Genomic DNA, 27643 nt, shown 5'->3' with positions numbered 1-27643 from the left:
GATGAAATAGAACCACAAACTGAATCCCTCTCCTCTTCTGATGGCATTAGGAGGACCTCCTGACCTTCTTCTCCTCCTTAAACTGCATGTTTATGTTCCTATCCTGATGATTTTTTGCCATCTGAAAACCAGAGATGTAAAAAGTTTCAATGTTTCTACATTCAAAAACATTTTGGGTGGGCTGCATGAGATTCACATTTGCTGTCTGAATGGGGAGCGTAACATTGGCTGCAGGCTTCATCTTCCTCTCTCCTCCTGCCGCAGAGGTGACGTCCCCGGGAGACTGGAGGCTTTTACATCCCAGATGCATCCATACCACCTTCGACGTCCTTTTGACTTCTAACCAAGAGGACGTTTCATGGTGTCTCATAGTGTTTTGATCAGGTCACAGAAAGTGAAAGTAAAGAAGGTTATGTTCTTCACACCAAAGCCATGCAGGGATTCTTTAGTTAACTGACATCAAAAAGCTTGAGGATGTTTCAGGTTCACAGCTGAGTGCAGGTGAGGTTCTGAACATTATTCGGTTTACCTGATTGTGATGCTAATTGCTACGCTAACTAACCCAAAGCACTGTTGGTTTTTATTAGTTATACCTGCATCTTTCAGCACCCTTTGTTAACACAGCAGCCATGATAAAAAGTTTATTTGGGGGGGGGGGTAATCAAGAGGAAACGTATGAGTCCTTCGGCCTGAATCAAATGTTACGCTCCCAACTTTGTTTCTGAGTGGAGCTTCATTTGCATATTTAAATCCAATTCATTCTGCTCTGTTTATCTTCTTTGTTTATATGAACATGTGTAAAGTAAATATTTTAGAAATGGTGAATATTTTTGCCAGAGAACCTAACCTTATCTTTTTTGTCCGGGATGTTGCTTTAGGCATAGAATGATCCTTTTGTGTAGATTGCAAAAGCTTTCCTGTTCACTTATTTATCTGTTTGTATATAAAATACATAAAGCATTAAAACGTCTGTGTCAATCTCAGGTTTCATCAAAGGGTGTTACAACAGTGTCTCCACTAGAAAGCAGCAGATTTACCCTGAATTAATCAGAATAAAAAAACAGTCACGGTAAAAGCTGAGTCCATAGCTGTTTCCTGGAGAGAAACAGGACTAAATTCTGAAAAACAGGCTCAACGCATCTGAAACTGAAGTTGCTGGGAGAAAATCATATATTAAATTTGAGAAACAGATCAGCAGTGTTGTTCAAAGATGTTTCGATTAACTTAGTCTAATGGCCAAAGAAGCTGGTCTAGGGGAGACCTGACCTGGAGTCATTTAGTGCACGCTTTTATCACCCTTTATCTAGACTACTATAATGCTCTTTATGTAGGCATTAGTCAGGTGTCTCCTGCCCGTCTGCAGCTTTTGCAGAACTCTGCTCCTTGCTTGATAACAGATACCTGCAGAGCATATTCCCCCCTCCTTGCATCCCTTCACTGCCTCCCTGTGTATTGTAGAATAAATTTTAAGCTGCTGTTATTTGTTTTTCAATGTCTAAATGACATCTCTCCACCATATCTGTCTGAGCTGCTTCAGCCTTACTGCCCTCCTCCATAGGTCTGCTGATCGGCTGCTTCTGACCGTCCCTAAAACCAGGCTGAAGCTCAGAGCAGACAGAGCGTTTGCTGCAGCATCGCCAGGTGGAGTAGGTTGCCCTAAAGTGCCCGACAGACCTCCTCTTTTTCTGTTTTTAAATCTTGCAAACACGTTTTTGTTCCTCTGCTTTTAACATCAAGATCTATTTTTTTGTGGCCCTACTCCTGTTGTAAACCTGGTAATTGTCTAATCTTGTTTATTTACTCTTAACTTGTTTTATATAGAGGACTTTAGTTAACGCTGCGGTTTTTAAACGTGGTATAGAAATAAAGTCGACTGACTGATTGATGGAAGCAGCACAGTTGATTTTTCTCTCCAGGATGGAGTCACAGCCAAATGGGAACAGACCAAACGAAGCTACTATGAGAAAAAGCAGAGAGAGCAGAACGTTAGAGATTGAACTAAAGAATACAGCAGAATGGGAGAATAGAATGAAGCAGAATTATGAATAGGGGTCCCTTTGTCCTCCAGCAGTCTAAGCTTATAGCAGCATAACTATAGAGATAGCTCAGGATAACCTGAGTAACTCTAACTAGAAGCATTACAGGTGCTGGTCATAAAATTAGAATATCATGAAAAAGTAGATTGATTTCAGTAATTCCATTTAAAAAGTGAAACTTGTATATTATATTCATACATTACATACAAACTCATATATTTCAGATGTTTATTTTGTTTAATTTTGATGATTACAAATGACAACAAATGAAAATCTCAAATTCATCATATCAGAAAATTAGAATATTACTGAAGACCAATAAAAACAAAGGATTTATAGAAATGTTGGCCAACTGAAAAGTATGAACATGAAAAGTATGAGCATGTACAGCACTCAGTATTTAGTTGGGCCTCCTTTGGCCTGTATTACTGCAGCAATGCGGCGTGGCATGGAGTCGATCAGTCTGTGGCACTGCTCAGGTGTTATGATAGCCCAGGTTGCTCTAATAGTGGCTTTTAGCTCTTCTGAATTGTTGGGTCTGGTGTATTGCATCTTCTTCTTCACAATACCCCATAGATTTTCTATGGGGTTAAGGTCAGGAGAGTTTGCTGGCCAATTAAGAACAGGGATACCATGGTCCTTCAACCAGGTACTGGTAGCTTTGGCACTGTGTGCAGGTGCCAAGTCCTGTTGGAAAATGAAATCTGCATCTCCAAAAAGTTGGTCAGCTGCAGGAAGCATGAAGTGCTCTAAAACTTCCTGGTATGTGGCTGCGTTGACCCTGGACCTCAGAAAACACAATGGACCAACACCAGCAGATGACATGGCACCCCAAACCATCACTGACTGTGGAAACTTTACACTGGACTTCAAGCAACGTGGATGAAGTGCCTCTCTTCTTTTCCTCCAGACTCTGGGACCTTGATTTCCAAAGGAAATGCAAAATTTACTTTCATCAGAGAACATGACTTTGGACCACTCACCAGCAGTCCAGTCCTGTTTCTCTTTAGCCCAGGCAAGACGCTTCTGACGCTGTCTGTGGTTCAAGAGTGGCTTGACACAAGGAATGCGACAGCAGAAACCCATGTCTTTCATACGTCTGTGTGTGGTGGTTCTTGAAGCACTCACTCCAGCTGCAGTCCACTCTTTGTGAATCTCCCCCACATTTTTGAATGGGTTTTGTTTCACAATCCTCTCCAGGGTGCGGTTATCTCTCTTGCTTGTACACTTTTTTCGACCACATCTTTTCCTTCCCTTCGCCTCTCTATTAATGTGCTTGGACACTGAGCTCTGTGAACAGCCAGCCTCTTTAGCGATGACCTTTTGTGTCTTGCCCTCCTTGTGCAAGGTGTCGATGGTCGTCTTTTGGACAACTGTCAAGTCAGCAGTCTTCCCCATGATTGTGTAGCCTATAGAACTAGACTGAAAGACCATTTAAAGGCTTTTGCAGGTGGTTTGAGTTAATTAGCTGATTAGAGTGTGGCACCAGGGGCCATCAATTTTGAACCTTTTCACAATATTCTAATTTTCTGATATGATGAATTTGAGATTTTCATTTGTTGTCATTTGTAATCATCAAAATTAAACAAAATAAACATCTGAAATATATGAGTTTGTATGTAATGTATGAATATAATATACAAGTTTCACTTTTTAAATGGAATTACTGAAATCAATCTACTTTTTCATGATATTCTAATTTTATGACCAGCACCTGTATGTGAGGGACTGCGGTAAAAAGCATGAGGAGTCACAGGAATTAATACAAAAATATATATATTTTTTTTTTAACCTAAAAAAAAAAAAAAAACTTACAAAAAATACATGGGTTCAAGTCATTAAAGAGGTCAACCAAAAAGAGAAAATGTAACTCAAGCAAACTGTGCCCAAACTAACTCGCTGCATAATCAAACATAACTGACCTAACAAAGAAATGACACACAAGGGTATATACGGTATATATATAAATACACTGGCTGACCAGACCATAAACACAATAGGGGTAATTCAAACTAAACAAACAACCACAAACGACAAACATTGGCAGTACAGTTAGGTTTGGCAAAAAACGAATCTATATCTTAGAAAAATGAAAACACCAACCACAAAACAATATCTAAGTGAAAAATGCAAGAAATAAGGAAAGGAAAGTTTTAATTTCCCCCCTTTAAGCAGCAGACTTCGGGATATCTTCTAGCATAGTCTGTAGCAACCAAGGAAAATTCTAATTCCCCCTTTTAAGCAGCAGCTGATGGAACAGTCCAATTTCCCCTCCTGCATTTAGCAGATCTGAACCCTGGCTGCCATCTCTTGTCTGGCCAAACTCCTAGGCACCATAGCTAAGAAGCAGATTAGTGACAAAAACAGGAATATGAATGAGTGCAAACAAATACAGTGAACTAAATGTGCGCCCTTACAAATAGAACACATGTGTTGGAGCTATTTATTCTTTATTTTTTTTATCCATTTGAATTGTGTTAATTCCTAAACTTAGATATTTTTTGTATTATTTACAGACTTTATTTATAGGTTAATTGTTGAATTTTGTGTATTTATTTTTTGTTGTTTTATCATTTTTTCTTTCTTTATTTTAAGTAAAACAGGAAGAAATGTGGGCGGTCCACTTTCTATAATTGTAGCAGCCTGGTAAGGACCAGCAGGCATTTGGGTTAGGGGCCTATGGGTTTTTACCAGCGCAAGAGAGGTGACAGAGCAAGGGAATGTTTGAACTCTGTAATGTTGCTAAAATATAGGAAATAAATCAACTGAACATCTACAAGTTTGGACTTTAACTTCTTTTGCATGCGTAAAGAAAACGTGACCCCAGTGCCTAAGTAGTGGCTTATTGGAACTTTATTGGATGTTTGGTTTGACCAACAATCGCCATTACAACATGCATTTGAACTAAGAATAACGCTTTATTGCAAACTAAAGTATGTGTATGGATTAAATAAATAAAGGTGCATGTATAGTCCAGACTTAAGGTGTGGCCATGGGTTTGGCCATAACAATTATCAAAAAAAGAAAGAAAAGGTCCTACAACTGACCCCTGTGGCACCCTACAAGGCAGACTCTTAAAGCACTGACATGATTGTTATCATGGAGCCAAATAATCAAAAACTACGGATGCACGATATAATCGGCCCCCTATCGCTATCGGCCTGTATCGGCCTTAAAACTGAATATCGGACATCGGCCACCCCACTGATATTTAACCCGATATTTGATCAGCTTCTGAGTTTCTAAAGTCTAAAAAAAAAAAAAAAAATACTACTTCTCCTTCCTCAAAAACTTATTTTTTACAGGCTTAAAAAGTTCTAAAGACGAGGGAAAAAATATTGATACATTAAAATATCACAATATCTTCATATGCTGATATATTGCAATTTAAAAACACCATATCAATCTCTTTACTAATGAAATATTGCTATATGTCATCGTTATGCTACGAAATCCCCCAAAAATTCATGAAATTTTGCCATATTTTTATATGTTGATATATTGACGCGGTATCGATCTATTTAACTAACAAAATCTCACAAGAATTTGCAAAATATCACGAGAGTTTGTAACAGAACGATGAAATTTCAGGAGATTTTGAAAGTAAAATAGATCGATACCGCGTTTTTAAAAATCTATTCGATATCAGCATATGAAAATATATTTGAGTATATTATTTTTCAAAGTGTCAGAAATGGATAACAAAACTGCTATTTTCAATGACTACTTATTTTTGTCCAGCTTTAACATTGGTATCGATATCGGTTATCGGCTACATGAGTTTTAAAATATCGGCATATCGGATATTGGCCAAAATCCCAATATCGTGCATCCCTACCAAAAACTGTGATCATCAGGAAGATCCAGGAGAACCTTTACAGCAGAGTCAGCTGAGAGGAAAATTCCTCTGACCGGTCCTGTTTGTTGCTCATACTGACTGACTGGAGGCTTGCAAACTGTTTTTTTAGATCATGTCATGCTAAATGACTGGTTCCCAGTTACCATGTATTCAGTTTCTGAGTCACTGACAGGTTTTTAGTGAAATGACTTTTTCCTGACTGGTTACTGCGGAAGTGTTCTGGTTAGCTGGTTTCTGGCCGTTTTACTGACTAGTTTCAGTCCAGCCGACTGGTTGTTTCTCACTGAACTGGTTTTGGCCTCAAAGGGTGTAAAGCTGTACATTTTAAAACATCTTGTAAATTGGTTTTACTGACTGTTAACCAGATGGAAGTTTGACTTTTAACAGGTTTAGGAAGGACTGACTGGCTGGTTCTCAGCAGAAAGGTGAACAGGTGCCAACTGAATGACTGTTTGATGGCTGGTTTTCCAACTGGTTGCTGCCTCCATCTTTAGTCCAATGTGCCTGAGACAGAGTGACAGGCTGGTTCCCAGTTATCAGACCTTTGGTCAAATGGCAACCTTCTTCATGTTCAGTGAAACTGGTTTCAGTCAGACTGGTTCCCAGTCATCACACAGCTTCCCGCCTGCTTCGCTGACTGCTTGCTGCCTTTGTCCCGCCCAGTGTTGCTCTCTAATCTTGTTTCTCTGAGTCACTCTCTGCATGTTTGGTAGCCTGAAGGCAGATCAGCTGATGATGTCATGCATCGCTCTGATTGGCTGCCACTGACTTCCTCCCCCTCCTCTTCCTCCCTGTATCTCTAACTCATCTCCTCCTCCTTTGCTCCCTCTCAGTCCTGATTACCTCCATCACCACTCAGCACCATCCGCCTCCTCTCCCTCTTCCTCTCTGTGATGTTGCTGAAGATGATGTGAGGCTGTGGAGGACCAATCACTGGGGTAGAGGGGTGTGGCCAGAGTAGGAGCTCAGAGCTGATCGATGCTCAGAGGACTGAGGAGGAAGAGATCACAGGGAGGTAGAGGAGGGTGGGGGAGGCCTTGTCCGAGCAGAGGAGCGTCCGACGGTGGATTAATAAAGGAGGAGGAGGAGGAGGGAGGAAGCTGTCGCTAACAGAGGAGGAACCACCTGTGCTGTCATGGACAAATACCGACCAAAGAGACCAACCAGCCTGAATCTGTTCCCTCAGCTTCCACAAGCCGGCAGCCAGGTAGGTGTGGATGGTTGTGATGAGAAGAGGGATCAGGTCAGATCAGGGGTGGATCCACCCACAGTCAGGACAGTAAGTGGCTTAGTGTGTGTGTGTGTGTCCTGGAGGCATCTGTGTGTGATCATGTGTGTCATCTGGGTCACATCCCAGGATCCTGCTCTATCTCCAACCTTCTGCTATATATTCCTGATCAGTGCTGTGGTGGTGGGGATCAGGGCTGCAGGATTCTCCCAAGGACGGCTGTACGGCCTGCATTCGTTCCAGCAGGAGCCACTCTGTCATCTTGGGGAAATATTAAAGTCCACTAAATGTGGAATCAGAAGCATAACATCTGGAATCAGAGACGTGTTTCAACATTCAACGCAGTCAGACTCAGATGTTGATCAGATTTAGCTCACTTGGTTAATTTAAACATAAACAGTTCTGGTTCAGATGTGGTCTGAGTCCTCCTATAACAGGGACTCACTGACTCTGAAAACAATTCACGCCACTTAAGGTCGTAGGGAAGTCATATTCAATTTCTAATCATTCTAGCTTAAACATTTATATAAATGTGCTCTTTATCAGACTATATTGTCCCAAAATTTTGAAAATTTCTATTTAAAAAACAAAATCCTGTCTTAATATCTGTGTTTTTTTTTTCATTATCTTATGCAGGCCAGTTAGTTATATGTCAGCTTGTACACCTTAAATTCGGCCAATCATATATCAATGATCATCTGTCAATTAAATTTCCTCAGTCATAGCATCTTGATTCATATGTCGCAGCTGATATACGCAACGGTTGAAATAAGAAATCAGAATCATTTCCTTTCCCATTGAGTTCCGTCCCAGTGTTCACGGAGATGGACGTCTGTGTCTTTAGCAGGCGTAGAGCTAACAGAACTGGCAGTGTTGCGAAGCAAGGGCTCAAACATGTACGGCTGGAAGCCTTCTACACCAAACCAAGCTTCTGCCGCCCTGGCGTCCTCTTCAACAACATCTTCGTCCCCGCTTTCCTCCTCTAAATAAAAAAATGTCTGACAGAGGAGACTCATCCACGACCTCCGACACTAAACTCTCCTCCTCTTGCATGTTTCCTCTGTCCATAGCGTTCCTTGACAGTGTCGTTTCTAAGTCACCAATTTAGTGCTACTTGGTCCCAATGGAATTTCCCATTGGGAACCTGCTAGCACTAAGTTGCTAACTGGTTAGCAAGTTCTTTTGACAAACCAGCCACAACCAAACTTGCTTGCAAACCCTCCACCACAACAATCCCACCGCCTTGATAATCAACCACATTCACTTTATTCACTCGTGTGAACTCGTGCACTACTCGTGAGAATTTTGAACTGCATCCTTTGGAACAGCCGCTTCACTACGACGTAAAAAGAACAAAAAAACACCTAAATAAACCATTTCCAATTGTTTTGCATCTTTAATGTGGCACAGCTCCCACAAATTAAAGCAAATCTATTCAACAGGAGGAATTTAAAAATTAAAGCTGGAGTGACCTGGCTGTAAAGCTGTGGACATCATTAAATGAATACTTTGACCTACCTTCATCTGTCTATAGTCAACACCGTCTTGTCTTAAATCTGATTAACCTGGAGCGAAGTTCATTGCTTCTGGTAGAAATGTCCAGATAGCTTGTCTTTTCAACCTGAAGTAGAAGCAAACCAAATGATCAAATCATTGCCATTGTTCAACAGTGTCAATCAGAAGAAGGATAAAAAAGATCCCTTGAAGAAATGGCAGGACCTGCTGGGCCATTGGTTTGGTTCTTTAAATGTTTAGTTTAAAGCCAGAACTCCATGTCCAAAGAAAACATCAAGGTTTCTCCTAGAACCTTGTGGAGTGACATGTAAAGTTCTACAAGAATTAAATACAATTCAATTCAGTTTATTTATATAGCGCCAAATTCACAACACATGTCATCTCAAGGCACTTTACAGTTCAACCAGATCATGCAGTCAAATCGATACAAAGTTTTCTATCTAAGGAAAACCAGTTGATTGCATAGACTCATTGACTCAAATACAATCCCCCACACTAAGCATGCTTGTAGCGACAGTGGAGAGGAAAAACTCCCTTTTAGCAGGAAGAAACCTCCAGCAGAACCAGGCTCAGTGTGAGCGGCCATCTGCCGAGGCCGACTGGGGTTCAAGGAGACAGAAGCAGACATAAAAAAAGCAGCTGTAAAAGGTGGCCCCGTCCAGGAAACACACAGCCAGGCAGACGAGCTCCGAGCCAGCTCCCATGTCAGAGGACGAAGAGAGCACATCCACTCAGTCACGGTCAGAGAAACAGGACCACACTGGAAAACAGGCCGATCTCCAACATCTATAAACAAGGGTGTTGATGGAAGCAGCACAGCTGATGTTTCTTTTCAGGATGGAGTCACAGCCAAACAGGAACAGACGAGGCAAAGCTACTCTGAGAAAAAGCAGAGAGAGCAGAACGTTAGAGATTGAACTAACAGATTCTGCAGAATAGGAGAACAGAGAGAGAATGAAGCAGAATGATGAAATGGGGGTCCCTATGTCCTCCAGCAGTCTAAGCCTATAGCAGCATAACTATAGAGATAGCTCAGGATAACCTGAGCCACCCTAACTATAAGCTTTATCAAAAAGGAAAGTTTTAAGCCTAGCCTTAAAAGTAGACAGGGTGTCTGCCTCACGGACTAAAACTGGTAGTTGGTTCCACAGGAGAGGAGCCTGATAACTAAAAGATCTGCCTCTCATTCTACTTTTAGAAATTCTAGGAACCACTAGTAAACCTGCAGATTGAGAGCGAAGTGCTCTGTTACGAACATAAGGAACAATCAGATCTCTGATATAAGATGGAGCTTGGCCATTTAAGGCTTTATATGTGAGAAGGAGGATTTTAAATTCTATTCTTGATTTAACAGGAAGCCAATGAAGAGAAGCCAGGATAGGAGAGATATGATCTCTCTTTTTCATTTTCATTAGAACTCTGGCTGCAGCATTTTGGATCAGCTGAAGGCTTTTAACTACAGTTTGTGGACTTCCTGATAGTAAAGAATTACAATAGTCCAGCCTTGAAGTAACAAATGCATGGACTAGTTTCTCAGCATCACCCCTGGACAGGAGATTTCTAATTTTTGCAATGTTCCTCAGATGAAAGAAGGAAATTCTAGAAACCTCTTTGATATGGGATTTAAATGACAGGTCCTGATCAAAAATAACACCAAGATTTTTTACTTTATTATCTGAAATCAGTTTAATCCCATCCAAATGAAGTGACTGGCTAATCAGCTTCTTTTTCAGAGACTCTGGTCCAAAGACTATAACTTCTGTTTTGTCTGCATTCAGAAGCAGAAAGTTAAGAGTCATCCAGGTTTTTATGTCTTCAAGACATGCCTGTAATCTATGTAATGGGTTAGCTTCATCTGGATTTATAGACAGATATAGCTGGGTATCATCAGCATAACAGTGGAAATTAATCCCATGCTGTCTAATAACTCTACCAATTGGGAGCATGTATAAAGTAAAGAGAATTGGTCCTAGCACTGATCCCTGTGGTGCTCCGCAGGTAACCTTTGAGCGTGTTGAAGATCTATCATTAACATGAACAAACTGAATTCGATCAGATAGATAAGATTTAAACCAGTCTAGTGCTGTTCCTTTAATTCCAACAAAAAGAACCAGGCTAGAACCTTTAAGAAGAAACATTACAGCAAAAAACAATGCTGCACACTTTCAAACACGGTGGTGGCAGTATCATGATGTGGATTTGCATCGCTGTGCTTGATGAAGATCGATTCAGCTCGAAGCCAAAACATACAAGTTGTAGTCCAATCAGAGATCCTCTGAACATCTCTGCTTGAAAGATTCAAAGATGTTTTTTTGGTTAGAAGGGGGTGATTATTTAATGATGTGGGAAATATAAAACAGCTTTTTCATTCTTAGGTTTTCCCCCATGTAGAAAGAGCAGAGAAAGTTACTCTGCTCGTCGTGACAGTGGGGACATGGTTGTTTCTAGATGTGTTTCTGATGTTGTCTAGTCTGCGTACATCCTGTTCATTTTAGACAGTTTTAACTGGGAGAACAGTTGTTGAAAAAATGGATCTTAATTTAGATAATTTGCTTTTCTTCACTAAACTATCACACAACCATCTTGGGCCTAAAATTTAGTCTTCAGAATAAAACAACAAATATAAAATATCAACAGAAAAGCCCTGAAAATTAGCCCCAACTGTGTAAGCCTCTACAAGTATTCAGCCGGCCAAGGTGAGAAAACCTTCATCGGCGCAGACAAAGTGTTTGCGTGGTGTAGAATGACACTATTAGGACTAGATCCCTAATAAGTTTCTTAGCAGTTGGCATTGGAAGTACTCTTTGTGGTTTCATTTGGAAGGCAATAAGAAAGATGATGAAACAAAATATGTAAAAAGTTATGAATCTTTTTGAAAACACCTTTTTCTTCATCTAATTCTTACCCAGAATTAAATGAAGCCACTTTCTAAATTATATATTATTGGTTTTGAAAAGTTTTAACCAACTTTACAGACCGATTCCAAACTTAAACGTCCTGGTTGATAACATGCTTTCCTTATAAGTTTCCTGTCTGTTGGGAATTACACCAGTCCCTTCTGCACCACAAGTGCCTCCCCCCAAAGATCACAGTTTGGATTCTTCAGGGTTAAAGACCCCTCCTTAGTACCCTAAAATGTAATTTATTTTCATTAGACCTCGGAATACGTCCATAGATGAAGCTTTCTCCTCTGAGTCGGGCTATTAATGCTGCTTTTGGATCCGTCCTCCATCTGTGGCCTTTTATTCACCGTGGATAACCACACTCACCAGTTTATCAGGTCTGTGATAAAATGTTACTCTCAGGAGCTTAGAACCCGCCTCCTTCCTGCTCGACCTTCACAGGGTCTTTATTTCTGTCTGAATACAGGGCCGCCCCATGTGGGGTGGGGCGCACTGTGCAAATTCTAAATGAGTGAGGCCCTGCTCTTTGATACGGATGCATATTGAACGAAGGTTGACCCATGTTCAAAATCATGTCATGCCTCAATTTTCTGCAGCACACAGTTGAAAATGTCTAAGTACACAGAAATATGGTCTATAGATGTTTCCCTGTAGAGAACAGCTCTCGAAAAGACCAGAATTTCCCAATTGCTGGACAAAAAGGGATTTTCTATTCAATTCTAAAACAGGCTTTGTAAATGCGGGAACATTTTCTACTTCTACTTGTCGTAATCTTGCAGGGTTTCCCCCGGAGTTTGCCAGAACATTCGGTACAGTGTGGAAAAGGCACAGGGAGAAAACCAGCTGTAATTGTTGTGTCACCAACATTCTCCACATAGAGCACAAACCAGGTTTATAAGTCAGACAGACGTGGCTGTCATTGAGCAAAATGCTCAGATCTGGTGATTAAACTCACCTGATTAATTAATCCCTCGGTCCTCAAAGTGAGTTATTGGTATCCTCGTTTTTAGTTTTCTTTCTTATCATAAACTAGCTTGAACTTCAGATCACACGAGGGTTGCAAAATCCTTTGCTTATGTTGCCCCCTTTAATGATAGGAACAATACAAACCAGCTAAATGTGTTAGTCTTTTATTTTTCATTTGTATGTGTCCTCGACAGAAAACGACACAGTCATTTTTTAATAAATATGTTTATTACCAAAAAAAGGCAGCAGTGAGGCCCCCGGCGTGGCGCAGCTGGGAATCCCAGTTCAAACGTGTGAAGGTAGAACGTTCAGTCTTTTCGAAATTGGATCAAACTAGTAGAGATCGACATTCTCCTCCTAATCACTCTGAATTTTACCATGTTTCACACAAGGAGGCGTCGCAAAGCAAATTGTTCTCAGAACTTCATGGGCTGGGCCTCTGCAAGCTGTTTAAAGGCACCATGATGTTTGTGTTTTTAAACAGCTTAACCAAAAAATATTTTTAAAGTGGTTTAAAAAATCTTGCAAATTTTTCCGGCATTTAGTTAATATAAGATTAGTATATTTGTGTTTAGGACAGAGGGGGACGTGCTGCTTCAGACTGTCTGCAGAGTCAAAGTGAAAGGAAAAGAAAAACAAGATGGCCTCCAGCCTCTCATTACAATCGATCTAATTGGTTTTTCTTACTAAACCTAACCAGCCTAGAGAGAAGGACCCAACATGGTGCTAAAAACTGGAAGGGGATACTTCCAGAAATGAGGCGGCCTTTGAATTCGTTTTAGTTTGACTTCAGTGCCGTTTAGCTGCTGATGCTGCAGTATTTCAGTCCGATCCCTCTGGCAGAGCATCATCATCCTCCTCAGCAGCGGTTCGGGAGTTTCCCTTCAAATGAGCCACTTCCTGTTTACTGAGTGGCTTTAGATGAGAGGAGCCACTGAACCTGCATCCAGATGAGTGTTGGATCAGGCTGTTTGAGGCTGGCTGTGGGAAACTGTCAGGTCCTTACAGAGTAAAGGCTTCAAATCTGCTGCTTCATGTTGGTTTTAGATGAGAAAGAAAAATGTCTTCTCCACGAGGTGCATTTCTGGCTGCAGTTGAGATCATTTCTTTGGTTTCACCTCATGTTTTCTTGGTTCTGCAGCACCAGTGGGCTTTAAGATGGAAGTGGATAGGAGCAGGTCTTTTTCAACATGAGCTCTGGTTTGTCAGGTGCTGGAGCGCCTTACAGAAACACATTAGAGGATGCTTCCTAAAAGGATCCAGAGTAAAGATGGCTGTTATTGCTGAAGATCCATACAAAGTGGATAAATGCAAACTGCAGGATGAGTAAACAGGGTTGATTTTCTCTGAAAGTACCTGGCATTTGCTTTTATCAGTCCAATATGCATATATAGTCTGCATTTATTGTCTCTAAATTAAAATAAATGTAAATAAAACATGATTTCAACGTTTTTACAATAATGTAACAGAAATCCCGTTGTTTACGTGGATGTAAACATATCGAAATGGCCATGATGCAGCGCAGCAGAGGCTATGTCATGTGGGAGCTATGCATTCAACCTTTTCCTCATTCCACTTCATTCCTGCTTTATTGAACTTTCTGATCATTTCCACCTTTTTCTTCATTTCTGTCCTCATTCTGACTGTTTAAAATGTTTGATTTTGTCTGTTTTTCATGTCAGTTCCATCTAGTTCTGAAGGGGCAGAAAAGGTGGTTACAGTGAAGTAAAAAAATAATAAAAAAGGATCTTTAATTACAACGAGAATCTATTAAAAGATAAAGAAACAGCTTGACTAAGGTCTGACCCAATGAGGTGGAAAACAGAGATCCGTGGCGTCCAAACTATCACTTGGGCCAAGAAATGCAAAAAAAAATTATGTGTTTTTGCATTTAATTAAAAATCAAAATGTAATAATTTAATAAAATGCAGAAATTAGCCAGGCATTTGTAATAAAAAGGATTTTCTATTTGATGGAAAATAAATAAGGCTTAAAAGAAAGAACAAGAATTTGTTTTCTCCTCAAAAATGCTTTCTGTGTTTATCCTAATTTTAGTAACGGGCCCCAGAGTCCCTAGAGTTTAGGTTGCCAATGTTTAATGTCTCTAATTATGGTGATATCAAAATAAACAAACAAACATACAAAAAACTATTGGAGATACTACATGTTGTACCTAACATTTTCCATTTTAAGAAGATTTTGATTTTATCAGTGGAAAACTCCCACTCCACAACTAAACGTGTCTCCTTTTCTATCAAACACCTTTGCCGACAATTTTGTTCTTCTTTTTTTTTTAATGGGGTCATGGGACCCAGAATAATCTATCAATGAGCCATAGACTTTAGAGACCCCTAGCTTAGACTAAAAACTTGTCCAATAGAAGGAGACTGGGTCTGATGTAGAAGTGGCAACAGCTGAAAGCAGACGGTTCTACCAGCCACGGTCTGAAGGCACAAAGGAAACATGAGAACGCTGCAGCATCAGAAATCCTTTAAGCATCCGAATGTTTTTTTTTTTTTTTTCTGATTGATCCTGCTGACTGAGAGGGGAGAGGAAGAGGAGGATGACAAGGGAAGCTGCTTCTAAACAATAAGACTAGATCTTCATGTTCTGACTGCTAACAACGGATCAGAAAAGGATGTGCTGAGTCGGTGTAACAGGAGGCTTCATTGATCTGTTGGTTCTGTTTCAGACAACGGCTCTGGTGCATGATCCTCCTCCTTCAGGAAACTGTAACCATGTTTGGTTTGGTCTGGTTAGGTCTGGTCTGATCTGGTCTAGTTTGGACTGGTTAGGTGTGGTTTGGTTTGGATTGCTCGGGTCTAGTCTGTTCTGGTTTGCTTTGGTCTGGTTTGGTCTGTTCTGGTCTTGTTTGCTTTGGTCTGGTTTGTCTGGTCTGGATTGATCTGGTCTGGTTTGGTCTGTTCTGGTCTTGTTTGCTTTGGTCTGGTTTGTCTGGTCTGGATTGATCTGGTCTGGATTGGTCTGGTCTGGTCTTGTTTGCTTTGGTCGGGTTTGGTCTGTTCTGGTCTGGTCTTGTTTGCTTTGGTCTCATTTGGTCTGGTCTTTTTTTTCTAGCTTTACAAATGTTTCTATTTTTCTTCTGCCTTTATTTTTCTTCTATCTAATTATCTAAGTCACGTGAATTGTCCATGTACTGAATTGTGCTACTGTATACAAATAAAATTGCCTTGCCTTGGTGTCATAATCTTGGCACTGATAATTGGTTTCTTTACTCATTCAATTCACCTATCTAACTCTGCCCGGTTGCTCATTACCTCTCATCTGATCAACCTGCTCCTGCCTTTATTTAAGGTGTTTGCATCCAGTCATCAGGGACAGATTATTCTTGTTCTCTCTAGCCAGTGGCGAGGGAGTTTTTATAGTTCCTTGGTATTTCTGATTTCCTGACCCTGAAATGTTCTGCTTCTCAACCTCTGAGCCTGCCTGTTCCTGTTAAGATCTGTTTGCCTGACCTGGCTTCGTATTCCAGCATGTTCTCCGCATCTGGGACACTCTTTTTGCCACATTTTGTTGGCAGCCCACTGGATCCTTCCTTGTTCTCTGGGCATAGACTGAACTGTTAAACCAGAGTTTGCTGTGATACACGCCCTAGCCACCGCTATTGCAGATCCGCTGTCCGCCAGTTTTAAATAAATGCTTTCTGTCTTGCTTGAAAACTGAGTCTCTCGGTTGTGAGTCATTACACTTGGTCTGGTTTGATCTGATTAGTTTTTTTTATTTTTTATTTTGCTTGGTCTGGTTAGTTTCTGTTCTATGGTCCAGTGAACTTGGTCCAGTCCAAATATGACAAACTGGCTCAGTTATAGATCAACATTCTGTTGAAATATATTGAAATATATATATTTTCTGATATTTTCCTTCAAATTATTTACCTTTTTGAGTTTAGGTAAAACTCCTTAGGGGATATTAGAGCTTTTGAGAATCCAGATAATCTGTTACTGAGCTTTATAAAAGCAGGAAGCTTCCTACACCTGCCCAAAACCACACCAGAAAGATGGGAGAGTGGCTGCCTGCAACTGTTTAAGAATGTTTATCCTGATCTATTTTTCCTTCATCTCTTTGAGGTCCCCACAGCCCCCAATTCTTTCATACTTATCTATATATAGATTCACTTATAAATAATATATACTTACACACACACATATATATATATATATATATATATATATATATATATATATATATATATATATATATATATATATATATATATATATATATATATAATTTTATATGGTATAAAAAAATTAATTATTAACACTGAATATAAAAGATAAAACGATAGAAAACATAATAAATCATTATTCAGCAATGGAGTCAATTTTGTTCCATTATTACTTTAAGCAAAAAAACACATTTTGTAAATGAACATTTGAGAAAAAAAATGAAATCCAGAAATGAAGCTTAAAGCTACAGTGTGTAATTTTCAGCGACATCTAACGTCCAGACTGCAGACCGCAGCAACATGAACATCTCCCCCCCACCGCTTCTCCCCCCCAACAGTACGGCGAGCGTTACGGGACAAAATGTCTTCCACGACGTCGGAATCACCTACCTTCTCAAGTGATGAGGTTTGTTTACATAGATAATTTTACAGATAGTATTTCATTAGTCTGTGTAGGGTATAGATTTCATGTAGACTTTAGATAATAAATATACCCGTTATTTTTTCTACGTCGTTGTGACGTTTTGGTGAGCTGCTTTGCATGGTGATATAAACAGACGAAGTAATTGTAGTCATTAGTTTAACAGCGAGATTGTGTTCGCTAGAAGAATATATATTCCCCGTTTACAGAGTCCAAGTCTTGTTTGTGGCACGGGGGTTACAAGGCGAGGAAGAGGGAGAGGAAGAGGGCGAGGGCGTGCAGCTAGGGCCAGGCGAGAGAGGGGTGCCAGCGGGGTGACTAGAGCAGAGGAGGAAAGGCTTGAAGATCTCCAAAGGAGCCGGAGAGAAGTAACCGAGGTATATATCCAGAAAATTATTTTACAGAAAATTACTGAATCATTACCTGTGAAACGTCAGGGACGTTGCTGAATAAGTATACTGGAGAGTAACAGCATCATCACGCAGCATGTTATTGTTTTAGACAGGTCTGAGCATCCTGTACTCCAAAAACTGCAGTGATATTAGACAATTGTGTGTGTAGGATTAATTACCTGTCCAAGAGAAAACTGGCAACTTGAGCGTCACTTTGAAAACCTTTTTCCTCCATCAGTGACTTCCATCGTGGAAATGCCGTGCCAATGTTGATCCGTGTTTTTTGCCGTTTCTTGTCACGCTTGAGTTTATTCTCGTCGTGTTTCCGCTTCTTAGATGACGGGGGTTCGGTGTCCGCCGCTTTTCGTTGTGATACAGAGTAGGCATGATCCTCCATTCGTCTGATGTTTGGCCACACAGTGCCAAACAGTTTGCAAAGTCACTCACGCCTGCCGCCTTGTTCACCTTTCTTGTTACTGAGGCGCAGTATACCTGCTTCTTCTTCTTCTTTGGTTTCAGGCAGACTAAACGCTTCTCAGGCATAATACTGCCATCTACTGTTCAGTACCGTCTCAGTTAATCTCTCTCAACTTGCCGTAGTTATTTTCGAGCGTAATGGGAGATCTCGCAATCGCTAGTTTATTGCCTCTGCACTTGCCGTAGAGCAAAGATCAGCCCCCATGGCTGCGCGACCCGCTCCTATGTAATTATAAATAACGAATTCTAAGGCAACGCAAATATTATGGTTAAAAGGCTGAGCTCAAAGGTGATGATAAATAACATAGTTATGTATAATATATTACATTTCTGACTTTATATTCCTGTAAAAATTACACACTGTAGCTTTAAATAAAAGAACTTGATTAAAAAAGAAACTGTGATTAAAACAGCTTCTGAGAGTAAATTGCTATTTCCTTCAATTTTTAAAAATTATTCTATTATCTTTTCTTGTATTTATTTAATTTAATTTGAAAATTTTTATTTTCTCTGATATTTTTCAAATTGAGTTTTATGAATTATGTTCTTTTTTAATTGCGTTTCGCAAATCTCAATCAATCCCAGCCCAACCCAAACGCTCACACAATACAATGTTTTTGCTAACATCCTGCAGACCAATAGAAATTCCTCACTCCAAAGGAAAGCCTGCCCCCAGAAGTGAACAGAATATGATTTGAAAAATGCTATTTGAAAATAATTAAATTAGTTAAACTTGATCTAAAAAAACAAACATAAAAAAATAAATCTGAAAATATAAGATATGTATAAAAAAGAGATTATTCAAATGTAATGGAAAATCAGCAAAGCTACTCTTAAAACTTAGTTTTTTTATAAAAACACTACGTTTTTTTTATGGGTTGCATTTTTTTCTGCCCTTAATTATAAAAAAAAAAAATTTATTTTGTAAATCCACTTACAATTTTTTTTATTTACAATATTCTGCAGCAATAAAGGAACAGCATTCACTCCATACATTCCTGTGAGAGTGGTGAGCTGAATGTCTGTCAGTCTCGAACCCAGGCCATCGATCTCTGTCCCTTTAACTCTCAACCATCCTTAAGATGGTTGAGAGTTAAAGGGACACGAAGAGCCAATATGGTCCAGCATGGAGAAAGCTGCCACAGACATTAGCCCCGCCCACCATCTAACAATGGCTGATCTTTGTTAAACATATTGGATATATTTCAGACTAAACTAGGAATATATCTGCTGGAGTTGCTCACTCATTGTGCACTAATAAAATTGCTATGCAGTATTGAAGTTATTTCTGCACCTTCCAACAAAAATATTGACCTCAGAGTCAAAGCAAAACATTAAGAATTTGTCTCATCTTTCTTAATGTGAAGCAGCCAATCAGATGTAAAGCTCTCTATGGAAACCTGCCTGATTGGTTAAGTTGAGCGATTAAATAATTTTATAATTAATCTGATGCACAACTATCCTCATCTAATAAATATAGAACAAAAATAATAAAATGTATATTTATCATAGTTCCCTGAGTAAGGAAGCCATAAGCTTGATGCTCTGTTACCTTTACTTTTACATTTGCAAAAGAACCTCAGAATATTTAGAAATCCTGAATATCCTTACATATGACAACCTTTTACTTTCGGATATTTACTTTAACTTATTAACGATTTCTTTTCATCCTACATTTATTTTTAATGACATTTATTTAATGTCAATTTATAAGTAATTTAATTATGAAATTGTACATTTCATAATTTAGTAGTACATTTGTGTATTTAAGGATGTATTGAATAAGTCCAAAAAAGTACCTTTTGTGAAAAGTTGGAAAATTGTGAATGAATGTCATAGAGATTTTTAAAATGTAAGAAATACTGAAATAGTAGGAAATAAAGCTATTTTCGCTTTAAGGAAACAGAAAGTCCTCCCTTCCTGTTTTCTATTATTTTCCATCAATATTTGACCATTTTGTTTGGAAAACTCAAACCACAGTGTTTCCTTCCTAAATTTGGTTTTCTGTTGTTCTTCAAACTTCAGTACAGAGGAGAGAGATCACTGCATAAACCATGAGAGAAATTATAAGGAATGATTGTGGACATTTTTTTTTTTAGAGAAACAGGATGAGACAGAGTGAGCTAAAGGAATGATGGGTGGCTGCTTGGCTCAGCTGTAAAAAAACAACAAGAGCTTTATTCAACCAGAGAACCCGAATGGTTCTTATTCTGCGTGGTAAAAGACTGTAGAGTTCTGCATCGGTTCTGTCTGTCAACTGGAGGTGAATTGGATCGGGTTTACAGCTGCTGCCAGTCAGTAACACAGGGCTAAAAATATGTGGTGATTTGTGCATCCAGGAGGAGGCTGGTCATAAAGATCAGCCTTTTAAACTTTGATTTCTACATTTTCACATCAACTTCTATGCCTTCAAGAGGAAGACTGGAGGGAAAAAAACAGGCTCTGGAGTTCTGCAATCTCCCATCTTCTCATAATAGGAATGATCTTTACTGTCGCTCTTGCATTTTTAGATCCAGAAACACATCACTCACAATCATTCAACACGTTTAGGAGCCCAGAAGCATCTGGAATCAGTTCACTGTGTAATTTTCATGTCCCTTTTATGACTTAGACTAAAAAGGACCAAATTATTGAATATTAACAAATATTAAAAACTTGGAATTGTCTGGTACTGTTTGAAAGAGGTTCAGATCAGATAGGAATAAACTTCCTGGATTATCGTCTCCATCAAATTCTTACATCTTTTTAGGAGAATTTCAATATTTGGATACGTGATTAGCAAGTTAAGTATATGTGTTACCAGAATGTGTGACACAGTTACTTGGAGGGCCATAACTGCTCTTGTCCCCTATTGAGCTGCTCCTTAACCCTATGGAACTGCTCCTGGCCCATGTAGAACTGCTCTTAACCCCTATAGAACTGCTCTTGGACCCTTAGAATTTATCCTGGCTCCAAAAAAACTGCCCCTGGCTCCTGTAGAACTACTATTGTCCCCTTAGAACTGCTCCTGGCCCCTGTAGAACTGTTGTTAGCCCCTATACAACTGCTTCTGGCCCCTGTAGAACTGCTGTTGGCCCTATGTAGAACTACTTTTGACCCCTATATAATTGCTCTGGGCCCCATAGAATTGATCCTGGCCCCTATAGAACTGCATTTGGCCCTATAAAACTGCCCCTGGCTCCTGTAGAACTACTATTGTCCCCTTAGAATTGCTCCTGGCTCCTGTAGAACTGCTCCTGGGTCCTATTGAACTGCTGTTGGCCCCTATACAACTGCTCCTGGCCCCTGTAGAACTGCTGTTGGTCCCTAAAGGACTGCTCCTGGCCTATGTAGAACTGCTGTTAGCCCCTATAGAACTGCTCCTGGCCTACGTAGAACTACTTTTGACACCTGTATAACTGGTCTAGGCCCCATAGAATTGATCCTGGCCCCTATAGAACTGCTCCTGGCCTACGTAGAACTACTTTTGACCCCTACTTAACTGCTCTGGGCCCCATAGAATTTATTCTGGCCCCTATAGAACTGCATTTGGCCCTGTAGAACTGCTCCTGGCCCCTGTAGAACTGCTGTTGGTCCCTATAGAATTGCTCCTGGCCCCTGTAGAACTGCTGTTAGCCCCTATAGAACTGCTCCTGGCCTACGTAGAACTACTTTTGACCCCTACTTAACTGCTCTGGGCCCCATAGAATTTATCCTGGCCCCTATAAAACTTCCCCTGGCTCCTGTAGAACTACTATTGTCCCCTTAGAATTGCTCCTGGCCCCTGTAGAACTGCTCCTGGGTCCTATTGAACTGCTGTTGGCCCCTATACAACTGCTCCTGGCCCCTGTAGAACTGCTGTTGGTCCCTAAAGGACTGCTCCTGGCCTACGTAGAACTACTTTTGACACCTGTATAACTGCTCTAGGCCCTATAGAATTGATCCTGGCCCCTATAGAACTGCATTTGGCCCTGTAGAACTGCTCCTGGCCCCTGTAGAACTGCTGTTGGTCCCTATAGAATTGCTCCTGGCCCCTGTAGAACTGCTGTTAGCCCCTATAGAACTGCTCCTGGCCTACGTAGAACTACTTTTGACACCTGTATAACTGCTCTAGGCCCTATAGAATTGATCCTGGCCCCTATAGAACTGCATTTGGCCCTGTAGAACTGCTCCTGGCCCCTGTAGAACTGCTGTTGGTCCCTATAGAATTGCTCCTGGCCCCTGTAGAACTGCTGTTAGCCCCTATAGAACTGCTCCTGGCCTACGTAGAACTACTTTTGACCCCTACTTAACTGCTCTGGGCCCCATAGAATTGACCCTGGCCCCTATAAAACTGTACTTGGCCCCTTAACACTGTTCCTGTAGAATAGGTCCTGGTCCCTGTAGAAATGCTGTTGGCCACTGTAGTAATGATCCAGGCCTATAGGATTGCTAGTGGCCCTGTTACAGACAGGGAAATACATCCAGAGTCATTTACATTTAAGATCATAAAATATGACTGCACAGTTACCTTGCCTAGTAAAAAATTAAATTCATTGACACTAATTTACTGACTTAGTTACTATTTTTGATCAAACTTGTTAGCTTTAATTGAATACTTTTTATATACCTAATGTTCACAGCAGTGGTTATGGCCCCGCTACTGAAGAACTAATCAGTTGCTAATGATGTATTATCTGGCACAGAAACAGTAACATATTCTCCTCTTTGACCAATTTACAGTTTTACCTTAATAATGATTTAAAAAATTAAGCTTTGGGGGCATGCCATTTACGGAGGACTTAGTCCTCGACGCGGGCGACCTGGGTTCGAATCCGACCTGCGTCTCACCGGATGTCTTCCTCATGTCCCAGATATCTTTTGCATGTCTCTCTCCCTTTCCTGTTAGCCTACTGTCCATTAATAAAAACAAGCCACTAGTGCCATAAAAACTCAAAAAAACAAAACAAAACAAAAATGAAGCTTCAGCCATTTTGAGAAAGAATCCATTTACATTAGATCAGGGATCTGCAGCTTCAGAGGTCTTTGGCTAACTTCATTTCTAAAACATGACTATTTCACTTTTTCTTTTATTCGTTTTATGGCTTTGTGGGACAGAGTTTTAAGAATCCATAGTTAATACAAAAGATTTCAGACCATGAATATTAGCGAAGCAGAAAGTAGAATGTCGATTAAGAAAAAAAACAAAAGAAACGTTCTAATTTCAGTTTTTGAGAAACTAAACGAGCTTAAAGGGATGAACCAAATATGGTATTTAAAATCAGCAGATCTTTATGATGAAAGTCAGTAATCAGTTTATTTTTAGATGTGTGGATCAGAAAAACTGCTTCTCACAGTTCATACGGTAACCATGGTTACAAGGCGTGAGTGCGTTCAATGATAGGATGGGTAATGTGGACATCTGCTGGTTCTGAGTAGATCAGGACCTCACAGATTCTAAAGATTCTTCTCCATCAGGATGGACTGTTGGATGCTTCCTCCAATAATTTTCTTTTCATCTCTTTGCAGGACTCCATCAACAACAACTCTTTGGGTAAAAAGGACAGCTGGAAGGACTCCCATTCCTCCTCCCCACACATCACCGGTACGACAAACACGTCACACCTGCAATAAAAACTTCACAAATGCAACAAACGGGCAACATGATATGCCACAAACCATTCAGAAGTACAGCAAATTATGACACAAAAAACTCAAGGTATAGGTGCAAGAAGCATGTCCAGAGTGTCACTTCCAAAATGTGACAGCTGGAGAACAACACATCAGACGGGATTTTACGATGCATCACTCTCATCGGCAGAGTTACCCATAATGCAGCAGTGCTCTTCTGCTAGCATAACAAGCTGGTGACCTCAACGGAGCAATGTTACGATTAAAATTAAGAACGTAATAGAGAGCACACTTAATATCGTCAGATTTTTTTGAGGCAAAACCTGCAGAAAACGTTCAGTGGAGAGTTTCTTCTTTGGCTTGTACGGAAGAGGATTAGGGCCACTGAAAAAAATAAAAAAAAGTTAACTGATTTTAAAATTTTATTTCAGTATAACATGAGGAAAAAGTCAGAATTCTGACTTTAATCTTTTTTTTTATCTTTTTTCTCTGAATTCTGACAGCCTACAAACATGTTAGATTTAAGCCATAGCCATGTCTGTTTTAAAGACTAAACTAGCTCTCTTGTTTTAATCACCTTCTGCTCTTCCATTAATGAAATAGCTTCACCCCACGGGCATGTAAAAAGTCACCACATCTCTTCCTTCATGTTGCCCATACACATTAAGATCCAAAGTTCTGAGATGAAAATCAGAATTGTGAGAAAAAAGTCAGAATTCTGAGAAAAAAGTCTGAATTCTGAGATTAAAGTCAGAATTCTGACATTTTTTCTCATATTATACTGAAATAAAATTTAAAAAGTTAACTTTTTAAAACAATTTTTCAGTGGCCCAAATGCTCATCCAAAGGCTTGCCATGTTTTATAGACTACGAAATTACAAAAACAGAGTGCGTCACTTGGAGTTTTTACATCACATCCATACTTACCTGATTGGTTCTAACCAAATGATGCTGACTCTGTTAGACCTGCCTGCTACGAGCCTGAAACTATGTATACACAGCGCATTAGTGTGGATGGCCAGGCTAGAAATAAACATGTTACATGTGCAATGAAACATTGCCGGGACTACAAACATGGCACATAGGCAACAATTTTTTTTTTTTTTGCAACTGATGCAATAAACATGTTCCAGGTGCTAAAGAACATGTTACATGTCAAATAAACCCATCAGAGGTACACGAATGCAAAAACCCAAACTGGCCAATGGTGCATGCAACAAACTTGTCACATAGCACTGTAAACCTTAATGTTTAAAATAATTAAATGGCATGAAAAGTCGAGTCATTATTTTGTAAAATTACTGCTGAATGTGTTCAGTTAATGTAAAGTTTTTTAGGGTACATTTAACACAAATCATCAGAGTGATTTGAATTATTGGCATATTAATTAAAAAGACATTTTGTACGTTTTTATTGAAAGGTATCTTCACAATAGCCTTTTTTATTTGAACCTTTCTGACTAAACATCATTTGATGGGAAGATTGATGCCGATGCATCGATAAGCCTGTAGCCTGATTTCCTGAGGCACCCAGCTCAACTCAGACACAAATGGCAAATTGGTGAAAAAAGCAACAACAACAGAAAAAAAGTCAAGTATGAGCGCAAGCTACAAGAAAAAGCAGAAGAGTATACTGCTATTTTAAATAGCTCAACAATTAACAACTTAACTGTAATAAGGAAACACTGGTGCAGATTTGAACAATAAGACCTCATTGGATGAGGAGCTGTCAGTGGGCGGAGCTAACGCTGTAACACCATGACTGCAGTTAGATTTAGGCTGTGTCCGAACATCAGCCCTAACGCCTAAACCAGTATATAGAGTGGGGTATAGTGAACTTTATAGTGAACTCAGTAAACTGACTGTTCGGACAGATGATTACTACTTGTCGGTCCTGGTTGGTCACGTAGCTCCGCCTACCTGCATGGTGCCTGCGCCATCTTTGTTATTCATCGCCACCATGATCCCATGATAAATATATCTGAACATATCTGCCCGCCTAGTGACCATGGATTATTACTGCGACAGAGTATAAAGTTGTAATATTACAAGAATAATGTTGTGATATTACGAGAATAAAGTTGTAATATGAGAATAAAGTTGAAAAATAATGAGAATAAATATCATACGCCAACCTGTTTCAGAAAGAAAGCTTCGAGCTCCGACCAACATATGACGACCGACCAGCTCCACCAAAAAGCAATCTGAGTCAACTTTGACATACTGCCCAATTTAAAGCTGGTGTGCTAAAAGATCATTGCCGAAGCATAACTTCAGATGATGCTTGACATTCCTCATTTTAGGAAATGTCAAGCATCATCTGTAAGAGTTGTCATAAAAACATGTTTATTATTGTAATATAAGGACTTTACTCTAATAATATTGCGACTTTATTCTCATTATATTACGACTTTATTCTTGTTATGTTACGACTTTGTTTTCGTAATTGTAGTGGTCCGTCCAGTAAGGCACAAGGACAATGGCATATAAAAAAAGTATTTTCTATTTATTTCCAAAAAAATTCTTCACAAAAGGACTTACATTAAGTCTAAAAAAATATACCAAAATGTGCCCAAAGGAAATCAGCTAAGGCATACCTAACTCAGGATAACAAACCAAAAAAACTGACTACAAACAATGAACACCCAGGGGAATTTATACACAAAGGCTAGCCTACCCAAACGAGGAGGGGTGGGAGATTGGACAAAGATAAACAATGCTTAAACATAAATAACTAATTCAATCTAACCTTTTGACTACAACACAACTATCAAAAGAACACAAAGTAACACCAAAACTGTTTTAACAGTTATGCCATTAGTAGAAAGAGAGAAGCAGACTCTAACATCCAGTCCCCTGCTTCCAGCAGCCTGGTGGTACGTTCCACTTCCTGGTTTGCCTTTCAACCAGTCCTTCTCCGCTCAGCCAGTCCTTCAAACTCAGCAAAGAAAAGTAGTTAATAATTCAAATAACCAAAAGGTGTTTACTAAATGTGTGCACCCATAATAGTAAACAACCTAATGCCAAAAAAAGCACCACTAAAGAATGAAATTATAAATGTATTGTGAGATGACCTTTGAATAAATTAATACTGATATGGAGAAATAGATGGAGGAACCTCCACAGTAATAGTACGACTTTATTTTTGTAATGTTACGATTTTATTTTAGTAATAATACGACTTTATTCTTCTAAGGTTATGACTTTATTCTCGTAATGTTAAGACTTTATTCATGTAATTTAATGACTTTTCTCGTAGCAACTTTATTCTTGTGATCTTAAAACTTTATTCTCGTAATTTAATGACTTTATTTTCATAATTTTACGACTTTTGTCATAGCAACTTTTTGCATGTAATTTTACAACTTCTGGTAATTTTACGACTTTATTCTCGTAATTTCATGACTTTTCTCGTAACAACTTTATTCTGGTAATTTTATGACTTTTCTTATAGCAACTTTATTCTCGTAATTTCATGACTTTTCTCGTAACAACTTTATTCTGGTAATTTTATGACTTTTCTTATAGCAACTTTATTCTCGTAATTTCATGACTTTTCTCGTAACTTTATTATCGTAATTTTATGACTTTTCTTGTAGCAACATTATTCTCGTAATTTACGACTTTATTCTCGTAATGTTATGACTTAATTCTCATAGTTTTATGACTATTCTTGTTGTGACTTTATTCTAGTAATTTTATGACGTTATTCTTGAAATAAGAACATTTTAAAAATCCCTAGCCTGGCCCTAATACTCCCTAGATCACTACCTTTCAAGATGCATTGTGGGAAATTTTGAGTCCACTACTTTTTCATCCACTAGACGGTTGGACACTCATCTAAAATGGCCTAATCACTACATAGGGAACTGTATAGCGATTAGGGCAGATATTTGGACACATCTTTAGTGAGGATCATTGTCAAAATGTTGAAAATGTATTATTTATTTATTTTGAAGGTTTTACGACACCCAAAAGTTATAAATAACCAACCTGACCCTAAGGTGCAAGTTTAACAAGAAACTACGGAACATAAAAAAGTTCATAAAACTAAAAGCTAGAACTAAAC

The 27643-nt window shown here is 39.3% G+C and overlaps 1 protein-coding gene across 1 annotated transcript in view; it reads left to right on the top strand.

Moving 5' to 3' along the window:
- The first annotated feature begins 6777 nt into the window (after positions 1–6777).
- LOC119793443 (C-Jun-amino-terminal kinase-interacting protein 1-like) overlaps positions 6778–27643 on the top strand; it is a 37439-nt gene continuing 16573 nt past the window's right edge. The window contains exons 1-2 of the mRNA XM_038300665.1: positions 6778–7102; positions 23474–23549. Coding sequence (XP_038156593.1) covers positions 7031–7102; positions 23474–23549 — 148 coding nt within the window. The 5' untranslated portion in view covers positions 6778–7030. The remainder of the gene's footprint in view (positions 7103–23473; positions 23550–27643) is intronic.

Source organism: Cyprinodon tularosa, unplaced genomic scaffold (assembly GCF_016077235.1).
Source record: "Cyprinodon tularosa strain WSP-4 unplaced genomic scaffold, ASM1607723v1 ctg452, whole genome shotgun sequence".
Taxonomy (NCBI): Eukaryota; Metazoa; Chordata; class Actinopteri; order Cyprinodontiformes; family Cyprinodontidae; genus Cyprinodon; species Cyprinodon tularosa.
This window is presented reverse-complemented; position numbering and strand designations above follow the sequence as displayed.